General features: G+C 38.1%; 1 protein-coding gene across 1 annotated transcript in view; it reads left to right on the top strand.

The window, feature by feature from the left end:
* Nucleotides 1-14,329, top strand: part of DTNB (dystrobrevin beta) — a 511,730-nt gene that overhangs the window by 395,957 nt on the left and 101,444 nt on the right. Inside the window, exons 10-11 of the mRNA XM_042780738.1 lie at nt 5,534-5,623; nt 9,016-9,103. Coding sequence (XP_042636672.1) covers nt 5,534-5,623; nt 9,016-9,103 — 178 coding nt within the window. The remainder of the gene's footprint in view (nt 1-5,533; nt 5,624-9,015; nt 9,104-14,329) is intronic.

Genomic DNA, 14,329 nt, shown 5'->3' with positions numbered 1-14,329 from the left:
ACTTATAGCAACCCTATGTACAACAGAACAAAACACTGCCCTGTCATGTGCCATCCTCATAATACTTGCTATGCTTGACCCCAACATTGCAGCCACTGTGTCAGTCCATCTCATTGAGCATCTTCTCCTTTTTCTCTGACCCTACCCTTTACCAAATGTGATATCCTTCGTCAGGGAGTGGGCCCTTCTGACAATATGACCAAAGTAGATGAGATGAAGTCTGGCCATTCTCACTTCCAAGAAGCATTCCAGCTACACTTTGTCCAAGACAAATTTGTTCATTCTTCTGGCAGTTATGGTACTTTCAGCATTCCTCACCAACACCACAACTCAAAAACATCAACTCTTCTTTGATCTTCCTTGTTCATTGTCCAGCTTTCACATACATATGAGGCTATTGAAAAATGCTGTAGCTTGGGTTGGGCGTACCTTAGTTTTCAAAGAAACAACTTTGCTCTTTAGCACTTTAAAAAGGTCTTTTGCAGCATATTTGCCCAGTGCACTATGTCATCTGATGTATTTACTGCTGCTTCCACTGGTGTTGATTGTGGAACCAAATACTATGAAATCTTTGACAACTTCAATCTTTTCTCCGTTTATCATGAATCTGCTTATTTGCCCAGTTGTGAGGATTTTTGTTTTCTTTATGTTGACGTGTAATCTATACTGCAGACTGTAGTCTTTAATCGTCATCAGTAAGTGCTTCAAGTCATCTTCACTGTCATCAAGCAAGGTCTGCATATCACAGGCTGTTAATGAGCCTTCCTCCAATCCTAATACCATGTTCATCTTCATATAGTCTGGCTTCTAAGATTATTTGCTTAGCATACAGATTGAACAAGTGTGGTGAAAGGATACATCCCTGACACACACCTTTACTGATTTTAAACCATGCAGTATCCCCTTGCTCTGTTCAAACGACACCCTCTTTTTTATGTTTATGTACAGGTTCTTCATGAGCACAGTTAAGTGTTTTGGAATTCCCATTCTTAAAGTTATCCATAGTTTGTTATGATCCACATAATCAAATGCTTTTGTATAGTCAGTAAAACACAAACAAACATCTTTCTGGTATTCTTTGCTTTCAGCCAAGATCCATCTGACATCAGCAATAATATCTCTCATTCCACATCCTCTTCTGAATCCAGCTTGCATTTCTGGAAGTCCCTTGCTGCAACCATTTTTTAATTATCTTCAGCAAAATTTTACTTGTTTGTGATATTAATGACATTATTTGACAATTTCCACATTCTGTTGGATCACCTTTCTTTGGAATAGGCACAAATATGGAACTCTTTCAGTCAGTTGATCAGGTAGCTAGCTGTCTTCCAAATTTCCTAGCCTAGATGAGTAAGTGCCTGCAGTGCAGCATCCATTTGTTGAAACATCTCAATGGGAATTCTGTCGATTCCTGGAGCCTTGTTTCTCGCCAGTTCCTTCAGTGCAGCTTTGACTTCTTCCTTCAGTACCATTGGTTCTTAATCATATGCCACCTCCTGAAATGGATGAACATCAACCAATTCTTTTTGGTACAGTGACTCTGTATATTCCATCCATCTTCTTTTGATGTTTCCTGCATCATTCAATATTTTGCCCATAGAATCTTTTAATATTGCAACTTGATTTTTTCTTCATTTCTTTCAGCTTGAGAAATGCTGGGCATGTTCTTCCCTTTTGGTTTTTTAACTCCAGGTCTTTGCACATTTCATTATCATAAATGACTTTGTTTTCTCAAGCTGCTCTTTGAAATCTTTTGTTCAACTCTTTTATCTTGTCATTTCTTCCATTTGCTTTAGCTACTTTCCATTCAAGAGTGAAATTAGAGAAAAATTAGTCAGTAGAAATAGGTCCAGAAATGATAAGGTTAGTTATTATTAGACACAGATTTTAAATTGCTCATGATAAATATTAAGAATATAAAGGTAAATATGAATGCAATTAGAAAATGATATTTTAAAAAGAACCCAATAAAATGTAATTAGAACTTTCTGCATACATATTCTACTTTGATTTAAAAAAAAAAAAAAAAAAGGAACTTCTACAGTTGAAAGGATAATACCTGAAATGAAAAATTCAGTGGATGTGATTAACAGTAGATCAGAAACTACACTGAGCTTAAAGACATAGCAGGCAAACTATCCAAAATGAAGCACAGAGAGAAAAATGGCTGAAAAATTAACGTAGCCTCAGTAACTGGTGGTACAATGTCAAGCAGTCTGTCAGAAGGAAAAGAGACCAAAATATTGAAGGAAATAATTTTTACCAAAATTTAAAACAGTTTTTTCTAAATTTGATGAAAACTATAAACCCACAAATATAAATATCTCAGTGAATGCTAAGCAAAAAGGCAGTTACACCAAAGCATATCATAATCAAATTGCTACAAACCAATGATAAATGGAAAATATTATAGCCAGAGGAAAAAAAAAAAAATGTTACATATAGGAGAACAAGGAGCTCTGGTGGCATAGTGCCTAAGGCATTTGACTGCTAACCAGAAGTGTAGTGGTTCAAACCCACCAGCCACTCTTTGAAAGGAAGACCGAGCAATCTGCTTCCATAGAGATACCACCTTGGAAACCCAAGGGAGGGGTCCCTGTGAGTCTGAATTGACTTGACAGCAGTGAGTTTGGGTTGTTTTTTGTTTGTTTGTTTATAGGAGAACAGAGATAAAAATTACCAATGACTTCTCATAAAACAAAACAATCCAGAAGAAAATGGAATGACATCTTGAAGTTGCTTAAAAAAACTTATTTTTCTTCTTTCTAAACTATATAAAATTTCCTAGCTTTATGCACTGAAAAGGCCTAGAAGCAGCCACCACTCAGGAACAGCAAGCACCTTAGTGTCTTAAGTAAAAGGAACCAGTGGTCCTCAGAAGAATGGTTGGTTCCAAGTCTGGGGCAAGATATATACAGGATGATCCCGGGATGATCTTACTGTTTCAGAAAGCAAGGAAGTTAACAAGTTCAATTGGTCATGTAAAAAGGATGCAGAAGCCTACTTACAAGAGCTCCCACAGGTTAAAGATAGGGCAATTTAAGCATCAAAAAAATAATGTTTGCAGTGAATTGAAGCATATTCAACCCTACTACCATCAAGTCCAACTCTAAGGACAGAGTAGAACTGCCCCATAGGGTTTCGAGGCCTGTAAGTTTTTATGGAAGCAGATTGCATCATCTTTCTGGTGGGTTCGTACCCCTAACCTTTTGGTTAGCAGCGAATGCTTTAACCACTATACTACCAGAGCTTCTTTGAAGCTTATTAACCAACACCACTGCCGTCCAGTCAGGTCCAACTCGTAGCACCCCCACCTTGGGTTTCTGAGGCAATATCACTACAAAAGTAGATTGCCCAATCTTCCTTCTGAGGAGTGGCTTCTGGTTAGTAGTCAAATGCCCTAGGCACTACGCCACCAGGGCTCCTACATACAAATCTGTGCATTCATAATGCTTCTTTTAAGGGGGAAAAAACACAACTCCTTGGTCACCATTAGAGGTTACTAGGGTACTAAGTCATTGTTCTGAATTTTGTTAAATGATAGGAAATATCAAGCATTTGTTTTACTTCACCTAAATAAACAATGTATTCAAGATAAATGACTAGAGGAAATTAATAAATGCAGAAAAATGATAAGATTGCAAAACCAATATTTTGAAACTGTGAAATGATTTTAGGCAAGTATTATCAGTAAATACTAAAACCATTAGTAGAAAAGTTGATGGAGAACTTTCTGATGGAGGGATGTGGCCAATAGCATCTGAATACACTTAGCAGTATTTGCATTACATCACATATGTGCTCCTACTGTGTTTTTAAGAAGTATACCATTCTACCTATGATGTAGTTTGTCCTTTCTCAAAAAAAAAAAAAAAAAACCTGAGTCTAATCAGACCAGGGTTTCAAACTGATTCATTATGGTACGACCCCCTACTGAGAATTTCTGTACCCACTCCAGATGTACTGAATCAGAATCCAAATTTTAACAAGATCTCCAGGTGATTTTTATGGGGATCTTGTTAAAACATAGATTCTGATTCAGTGTATTTAGGGTGTTGTTGTTGTTATGTGCCATAGAGTCGGATAGCGACCCCTCCTTGGGTTGCCAAGGCAGTATCACTATGGAAGTAGATTGCCCAACCTTCCTTCCAAGGAGTGACTGGTGGGTTTGAACCACCAGCCTTCTGGTTAGCAGTCAAGTGCCTTAGGCACTATGCTACCAGTGCTCCCATATTTAAGGTAGAAATGAAAATTCTGAGCAAGGGTCACACCAGAATGCACTGATTTGAAGTCCTGAATCAGACTTCTAGGTCTAACCAAAGAGGATAGAGAAACAAGTTAAATGATACCACAAGGAAGCAACCAGTGAAATCCAGAACGTAGGATGTTCTATGGGATAAATGATTTGGTTTTTTCACAAATACATTGTCATGAAAGAAAATGGGGAAAATAGGAACTACTATAGATTAAAAATGGAAACATACTGATCAAATAACAAACAAACATTATTAACCAAGTATAATTTGTGGACCTTGTTTGGATCTTGATTTTAACTGTAAGAAAACATTTTTGAGGATTTGAGGAAATTTACAAGTGACTGAAATATTGATGAATTTTTGTCTGTTTTATTAGGCATAATAACATTGAGGTTATAGAATATATATATAGTTATATAGTTATCTGATAAATATACATACTGAAGTATTCCTGGGTGGAATAATTATCTAGTGCTTACTAGACCCTCTCCTGTGCAAAAAGGTGGCCGGGGGGCGGGGCACAGGGGCAAATCAGTTAAACAAGATTTACAAAATACTAAGATCTATTGAAGTTTGATGATGGATATATGAGGGATAGTCATGAGATTACTCTATTTTTGTGCATGTTTTAACATTTCTATAGTAAAAAGTTTTCAAGAAAGAAAAACATCATTCCTTAAAGACCTTCCATGTATCTGTGAGATAGATCCTCACTTAGAATGTAAATAGTATCATCTTACAGTTAGGTGCAGTTCTAACAATTTGATTTGAGTACCAATTTTATGGGAGAAAATGGACTATCCTTAGAGAAGTGAAAAGATTTAACTGGTAACGTGAAATAACCATCAAAACTCTTAGACAAAAACTATAAAAATCATAGTATTCAGGGGTCACATGGAAAGGTCAAATAGACCTACTCTACCTCAGCCTCATTTCCCACTAGGATGGTATTCCCTAAAAGATACATCCATCACAGAGCCCAGAACTTGGACAAGTCTGGTGAGCAAAACTCCTGTGGTGACTCCTTATTGATGTTCTTCTCAAAGGTTGTGGTGTTATTCAAAGTCGTCCACTAAAGAGGACTGTTTTTGTTCAAGGGTTTATGAGATATATTGCCTGTGGTCTAACACCATTAATCCTGGTTCCATTATGCATTGTGTTGTTTTTTATTGTTTTCCTTATCATGTTTTTTTTGTTTGCCCATTTTAATCCATGTTCATTTCTCCCTCTGTATGTGTCTGTACCATGCTTGCTGTCTTTGCTTCCATTGTTCCTAGGTTACAGTATAGCCAGGATATACCCAGTCACTTGGCCGATGAGCATGCGCTGATAGCCTCCTATGTGGCCCGTCTCCAGCACTGTGCACGGTTAGTGGTAGAGCAGCAGCAGTAGGTGGGGAGCTAAGGGTTGATTAAAGGGAGGGAGAACTGTGTTACCTGGGGTTGACAGCTGGAAAAGCTCTGCATGTGGGGTTTTTCTTGAGAAACTACCAGCTGGGTTTGGCAGAGTTTAAATACTTGCAAAAGTGTTAGCTTCTAAAAGGGAAGGAGCCTTGCCAAGCCTGGGCACTTACCTACACATAGGCAGGATTTCTCCTTAAAGTGAGGTCACTTTCTTGAGATTATACTTAAAGCATATATAAACCTCTGAGAAATTTGAAATCCCAAAACTGTATTACCTGGAGTTGACAGCTGGAAAAGCTCTGCATGTGGGGGTTAACACTCACACAGGTGTTTGATGGCAACCTCCTATTAGTCATTCTTGCCTAAATAATGAAATCTTTCTGTTGGTATTCAGAGTTCACTGTTGTTGATCAGCCACAAATATCTCAGTTTGTCTAATCTGAAGGCTTTGAAACCACCCTGTTACATCTCTACTGTCCTTCATCTGTTCCTAGAAATCTATTATTATTGACTATTTAAACCATTTATTCTCAACAGTGGTATTGAGTCAGTATTACTTGAGGGGCTTTTCTAAACTATATATAACACCTCAGGTTAAAATAATTATATATATTGTAATAGCCCCACTTACCTGTTTTTCTGAAAACCACTGAGGTATTGACTCACTGTTCATATGGAAACATGAGTTGATTCCTTAGTAGATTCGGAAGGAAAAATGTTTGATAACCACTAACTATACCAAAGTTCATCCTTTAAGAGAATTAATATAAAACAAAGTACTATTCCATTCAGACCAACCCAAAGCCACTTGTGCACTGCATGCCCACACCTATCACATTCTTCAAGAATGAAAGGTAAAGTTTTAATAATCTAAAGCCATCCATCTTTCTCTACATAGCACCAAAGAAGAGTCATGATGTCAAACAACTTGTAAAACACTGCTTTGAGAACTCTAATTCTTAGAAAGAAAACCATAATTAATAAACTAACACATAATAGAGGAGCCTCAGTTATGTCCATAGTATGCTATGGCTGCTTGGGAACCTTTGAGCTTACTCCTATTCCCCATGGTAATAGAAGACTAAATTAATAATTATGTGAAAAGGACTATTTTTAATATTATACTTCATACTGTTTCTCAGTATGAACAAAGAACATCATTATTTTTTGACGTTTACTTATCTCTAAAATCTTAGAGAAACTGTAGGGTTCTTCCTACCTCTCCCATATATTTAATAGGCTTATCCTATGGGAGGGAAGGAAGGCCCTGCTAATTGTTTGGGGTATCACAGAGAGTGTCTCCTTATCCAAGAGATGACTCTGACCCAGCCTCTGGTCTCTAGGAATAGAGTAGTTTCACCTGTGGCAGAGTAAGATTACTTATAATTGGTGAGGGCAGTTGTCCAGGGCGATTAAAGTCTTCCATGGTAAAAATAGCACAGTGTTGGCCAGAAACCTGCTACCTGATATTTGCAGGCCACAGAGGTTTTTGGGAGGTTTAGCCAAGGTCTTCAAGCCTCATGGAAACTGGGAAATCTTAGGGGCTAGCCTCCCTGAGCAAGAATTGGTGGCTAGTAACGCTTGGAGAACACAACATTGGGTGAGTACTGTATCTCTTCTTTATTTATGGAGTCTGAGGAACTGAGCTTCATACTTGCTGTAAGAATCAGAATTTCCTGGCTAATTAATTCTGAAAATAAAAACACAAGCAGAAGAATGAGGAACTTACCTAGTTTCCCTTAAATAATTTTCACTGACTTAATTTAAAAGGAGCTCTGGTGGTGCTATAGTTAAAGCATTGGGCTGCTAACCAAAAGGCTGGCAGTTCAAACCCACCAGATGCTCTGCAAGAGAAAGATGAGGCAGTCTGGCTTCTGGAAAGATTTGCAGCCTTGGAAACCCTATGGCGGCAGTTCTACTCTGTCCTATGTGGTCATTATGAGTTAGAATTGACTTGATAGTAGTGGGTTTGGGTTTGGTTTTAAAACCTCTCATCAGTTTAGAGTTCTAGTTTCTGTCTAGAAAGTTTAACCAATCAAAAGAGCTTAAATAGATTAACCCTCCCAGGGAGATGGACTGTAACAGAGTAAGAGGAGCTTTTTTGTATCCCTGGTCGAATAATAAAGGTCATCACTTTTGGGCACACTTCTTAGGCTGCCAATCTCTCCTCCACAGTATTATCCAATTAGATTGTTAAATGTTAGTCTTTATTTGTTCTGTTTCTGCACAGAGCTACATGTTGTTGTTGTTAAAAGAGAAGAATAATTTTCCTTATTTCAGATAAACACACTTAAGGTATAAATATTGGATAGTTCAGCCTTGACCTTGGGGACTTGACTCTAAAATATTAAAGTCAACTGGTGGAAGCATGTTCTAATTACCAAGGTCACCTACTAAGAGGACAATTAGGTGGCATCTTCACACCTAAAATTAAAAAGTGTTAACAAATGTCATAGGCAGGAGACCTAAAGTACGTTTTAAAAATTTTTTTTTTTTTTTAATCCAGCCTGGTGGGAAAGACCAAGTAAGCTTAAAGAATTAGCCACAGAGATAGAAACACTGAGAAAGGTAAAACAAAATGTAGGGGAAATATAGACAATTCTGTACATGAAAAGATCAGACAGCTCTTTATGGATTTAACCTCACCCTTCTCAGATTCTCCCACATTAATTATAGCAAAATTTGGTGAATAATAAATTAAAGTCTTTAAATTTTTATGTATCACTTTGTTATACTGCTAAATTACAACCAAGAGTTTTTGATTGCTGGTACTCTTGTTAAAAAGGAATAAAGTAAACTAATCCATCTAAGATGGGGGTATGGTTGTAGAAGAGAGAAAGGCAGTAAAGAAGAATTTTGGTAACATGGAATCTTCTCCAATTTTACATTACGTTAAGCCTACCCTGGCGAGGGTTCTTCACTTTTGTTCAGCCCATGTTAAGTGTATTTTTCTCTCAGTCATCAGTTTTTTCATGGTGCTTTAGTTTTCTCCTGGTCTTTCTAGTTCAGACCTCAGTCCAAAAGTCATGAGTTTTTCAAAACATTTGGTTAGAAATTCCTGCCTCCGACTTTCTGAGCATCGTGCCTTTTCTCAGTTCTTGCATTCAAAAAGAAATGCCCACCTGCTGGTGTGGAGCAGCAAAGATCTGTGCTGCTCAAGAGGAATTAAGTGTATGGTTTTTCTTCTCTCTGACTCCCCTTTTGGCTCAGAAGACCACTAGTATCTACAACCAAACTTGCATTTCTTTTGTTGCCATCCTTTCTTAAAAGCCTTTCCCCCCATCTATTTTCTCCGAGAATGGTACAAGAATAGAGATGTTTAATAGATATTTGTTGGATTTTTATCTCCTTGGCAGTGTCCTGGACAGTCCAAGCCGACTGGATGAGGAACACCGGCTTATTGCTCGCTATGCTGCCCGGCTAGCTGCAGAAGCAGGAAATGTGGTGAGTAGAGGATCCCAGTAGAGTAGCATAACTTAGCTTTACTTTAATATTCAAATGGTAGGACAAAGACAAACATGAAACTCAGGAGAGTGGATACTTCTAGAAGGGAAGAAGAATAGTAGGTTTAGAGAGGGAATCTCAGAGGCCTTTAATTTTATCTAGGAGCTCTGGTGGCACAATGGTTAAAGCATCTGGCTGCTTACCAGAAGATCAGCAGTTCAAACCTACTAGCTGCTTCATAGGAGAAAGATGAGGCAGTCTGCTTTCATAAAGATTTACAGCCTTGGAAACCCTATGAGACAATTCTACTCTGTCCTATTGGATCACTAGGAGTTGGAATCGAGTCAGTGGCAGTGAGTTTGTTTTTTTGGTGTGGATAATTTTATTTCTAATGATTTGTTTCTTTAAAAAAATGGATCAAGAAGAGAAAATCAACAAAGCCAGAACTTGGTCGTTTGAAAAAAAATCAATAAAATTGAGAGACCCTAATAAAACTGGTCAAATAAAGAGAACAAAAACACGAATGCCAATATCAGGAATGAAAGAGGGGACACTCTACAGCTTCTACAGACATTTTGAGGATGATAAGAGAATATTATGAACAACTTTATGCCTGTAAATATGACAACGTAGATGACATAGACAAATTCCTTGAAGGGCACAAATTACCAAAACTGACACAATAATAAATGTTGTTGTCAGGGGAAATCGAGTCAGCTCCAACTCAAAGTGACCCTGTGTACAACAGAATAAAACAGAATAGATAATCTAAAAGTTCAATATTTGTTTTAAAAATTGAATTCATATACAACTTCCTACAAAGAAAACTCTAAATCCCGATGGCTTAACTGCTGAATACAGTCAAATACTTAAAGAAGAAATTATATAGATCCTATAAAAACTCTTTGAGAAAATGGAGGAGGAAGGAACATTTCCCAACTCATAAGACCACTGTAATCTGACACAAGAACCAATCAAGGTGTCATAAGAAAAAAAAATTACTAACCAATATTTTGCATAAACATAGATTTAAGAAATTTTTAACAAAATAGTTGCAAATTAAATCCAGTAACATGTGAAAAAGGAAAATACTTCATAATGAAGTGAGGTTTATCCTAGTAATTCAAAGGTGTTTAATATATAAAAACCAAACAATGCAATTCACCATATTAACAGATTAAAAGAGAAATGTATAGCATCAGTTCAACAGATGAAGAAAAAGCATTTGAGAAAATTCAACACCCATTTACTATAAAAATTCTCAACAATACTAAGAGAACATCAGCCTGATTTAAAAAACAAAACAAAACAAACAAACAAAAACCTAGAGCTAATATCACTTAAAGGTAAAACAGTGAAACATTTTATAACAGACAAAGACATCTGAATTCACCATCTTTATTCAAAATTGTACTGGTGGTCCTAGCCAGCGTAACATGACAAAGAAAAAGGATATAAACACTGGAACGGAAGAATTAAAACTGTCTTTACTTACAGATGACATGATTATGTATAAGAAGTACTAAAAACAAAGCCAAACCCATCGCCTTTGAGTTTATTCCAACTCATAGTGACTCTATAAGACAGATTAGAAATGCCCCATAGGATTTCCAAGGCTGTAAATATTTATAGAAGCAGACTGCCACATCTTTCTTCCATGGAACAGCTGGTGAGCATCCAGACTAAGACAGACTCAGAACAAGGAAGGAGCCATCCACTTCTCAAAGAATTGGCCAGTGAAAACGTTATGAACAGCATTGAAACACTGTCTGAGATATTACTGGAAAACTTTGTGAATAGCCCTGAAACATTGATGTAGTGCCAGAAGATGAGCCTCTCAGGCTAGAAGGCACTCAAAATACAACTGAGAAAGAGGTGCCACCTCAGAGTAGATCCATCCACAACCATAATGATGTGGATGGAGTAAAGCTTTCGGGACCCTTGTTTGCTGGTTTGACACAACTCGAAATGAGAAGGAGCAGCTGGAAACATCCATTAATAGTTGGAACATGGAATGTATGAAATATAAATCTAGGAATATTGGAAGTTGTCAAAAAATGAAATGAAACACATTAAGATTAATGTCCTAGGTATTAATGATTTAAAATGTACTGGTTTTGGTCACTTTGAATCAGATCATTTTGAGTATGATCTATTGTGCCTGGAATAGGGAGCTCTGGTAGCGTAGTGCCTAAGGCACTTGACTGCTAACCAGAAGGCTGGTGGTTCAAACCCACCAGCCACTCTTAGGAAGGAAGGTTGGGCAATCTACCTCCGTAGTGATACCGCCTTAGAAACCCAGAGAATGGTCGCTATGAGTCGGGTCCGACTCCATGGCACATAACAGCATGCCAGGAATGACAAATTAAAGAGGAATGGCATGGTATTCATTGTCACAAAGAATGTTTCAAGATCTATCCTGAAGTACAGTGTTGTCAGTGGTAAGATAATATCCATACACCTACAAGGAAGTCCAGTTAATACTACTGTTATTCAAATTTACACACCAACCACCAAAGACAAAGAAATTGAAGATTTTTACCAATTTCTGCAGTCTGAAATTGACCAAACATGCAATCAAGATGTTTTGCTCATCACTGGAGACTGGAATGCAAAAGTTAGAAACAAGAATCACCAGTAGGTGGAAAATACAGCCTTGGTGATAGAAATAACACTGGAGATCACCTGATAGAATTTTGCAAGACCTATGACTTAACTCATTACAAATACCATCTTTCAACAACATAAATGCTCTGGTAGCATAGTGCCTAAGGCACTTGACTGCTAACCAGAAGGTTGGTGGTTCAAACCCACCAGCCACTCCTCGGAAGGAAGGTTGGGCAATCTACTTCCATAGTGATACTGCCTCGGCAACCCAAGGAGGGGTCGCTATGAGTCGGGTTCATCTCAACGGCACATAACAACAACAACAACATACACATGGACTTCACCAGATGGAGCACACAGGAATCAGATTGACTACATTTGTGGAAAGAGGTGATGGAAAAGCTCAATATCTTCAGCCAAAACAAGGCCAGGAGCTGACTGTGGAACCAACCATCAACTTCCCATATGCAAGTTCAAGTTGAAGCTGAAGACAATTAAAACAAGTCCATGAGAGCCAAAATATGACCTTGATTATATCTCTCCTGAATTTAGAGGCCATCTAAAGAATAGATTTGATGCATTGAAAACCAGTGACCAAAAACCAAAAGAAATATGGGATGACATCAAGAAGAAAGTAAAAGGTCATTAAAAAGACAGGAAAGGAAGAAAAGACCAAAATGGATGTCACAAAACATTCTGAAATATGCTCTTGAACTGAGAGTAGCTAAAGCAATTGGAAGGAATGACAAGATAAAAGAGCTGAACAGAAGACTTCAAGGAGCAGCTCAAGAAGACAGAGCCAGTTATTATAATGAAATGTTCAAAGACTGGAGTTAGAAAACCAAAAGGGAAGAATGTGTTTGGCATTTCTCAAGCTGAAAGAGCTGAAGGAAAAATGCAAGCCTCGAGTTAAAATATTGAAAGATTCTATGGGTAGAATATTGAATGATTCAAGAAGCATCAAAAGAAGATGGAAGGAATACACAGAGTCACTATACCAGAAAGAATTGGTCAATGTTCATGTATTTCAGGAGGTGGCATATGATCAAGAACCAGTGGTATTGAAGGAAGAAGTCAAAGCTTCAGTGAAGGAATTGGTGAAAAACAAGCCTCCGGGAATTAATGGAATACTCATTGAGATAGTTCAACAAATGGATGCCATGCTGCAAGCAATCACTTGCCTATGCCAAGAAACTTGGAAGACAGCTACCTGACCAACTGACTGGAAGAGATCCATATTTGTACCCATTCCAAAGAAAGGTGATTCTACAGAATGTGAAAATTACCGAACAATATCATTAATATCACATGCAAGTAAAATCTTGCTGAAGATAATTCAAAGATGATTGCAGCAGTATATTGATAGAGAACTTCCAGAAATGCAAGCTGGATTCAGAAGAGGATATGAAATGAAGGATATCATTGCTGATGTCAGATGGATCTTGGCTGAAAGCAAAGAATATCAGAAAGATGTTTAGTTGTGTTTTATCAACTATGCAAAAGCACTTGATTATGCGGATCATAACAAATTATGGGTAACATTGAGAAGAATGGGAATTTCAGAATGCTTAATTGTACTCATGAGGAACCTGTACATAGACCAGGAGGTTGTCATTCTAACAGAACAAGGGGATACTGCATGGTTTAAAATCAGGAAGGTTGGAGGTCAGGAAGATGGCATCTTACCTGTAGCCCACATGTTAGTTCCCTCTAGCATCTTAATGCCTAAAAAACTAGGTGCAGCAGTTTGGAGCAGGGATTCTGGCTTTCTGAATAGCTCATTAAGTCAGAGAAGGCTAACCTTAGGAGAGTATGAGAAGAGAACAGAAATAAACGAGCCTGCTCTGAAGAGCACTGACCAGCCAGCGAGAAGAAGCATCAGAGGGCTCCCTAGGGGAGTAGAGAGAACGCACCAGAGGACCTGCGGCCAATCCAGCACCCACTTTTATCAGTAAATTTGGGACCATGCTGAGTGGGAGAGCAGCATTTCTAAGAAGTGAAGCAGAGACCCCTCTGGCTTGGGCCTCCACTGAATTGGGAGCAGAGAGGGAAGCATGCCACAGGTGGGCAGGCCTGTAATAACTCATGGCATGGGTCAGGGCAGCTATTCCAGGACAGCTTTTTGGCATGGAGAGGCTTGGAGTATGGGGTTTTTGTGGCTGTCTGAACTGGCGGAAAGTGGTGGCCCCCTAACCATTGCCAAACTTGAACTGTGGGCCAGTAAGCCTACTCAAAGCCCTGGAAACAGCTACTAGAGCCTTAGAGCTTTTATTCTCTTTTCTTCCTCCTTTCCCCACCACTCCCCTGCCTCATCCAATAGAAAAACTACATTAAGCCACTACAACACCTGCTGGCTTGAATCCTAAACCCCTTTCATGACAAACAGAGACCTGCATCCACATTCCACATAGTTATTCCATCATCATCAAGAAAACTGCAGAGTAACCCAGCACACCTGAATTAATAGCCAAAAAAAAAAAAAAACCACCAGCTCCACCCTCGCAAAAATATTAAATCATAAAATCAAGACAAAACAAATCAATATATAAATAACAGTTAAAGACAACTTCAAAATGTCTAGGAAACAACAGGCAACCTCAAAAAAAAAAAAAAAAAAAA

The sequence above is a fragment of the Orycteropus afer genome, unplaced genomic scaffold, assembly GCF_000298275.1.
Source record: "Orycteropus afer afer isolate SDZICR_OR568_19922 unplaced genomic scaffold, OryAfe1.0 scaffold00058, whole genome shotgun sequence".
Taxonomy (NCBI): Eukaryota; Metazoa; Chordata; class Mammalia; order Tubulidentata; family Orycteropodidae; genus Orycteropus; species Orycteropus afer.
The sequence above is the reverse complement of the archived record's forward strand: the minus strand, read 5'-3'. Positions and strand labels throughout refer to the sequence as shown.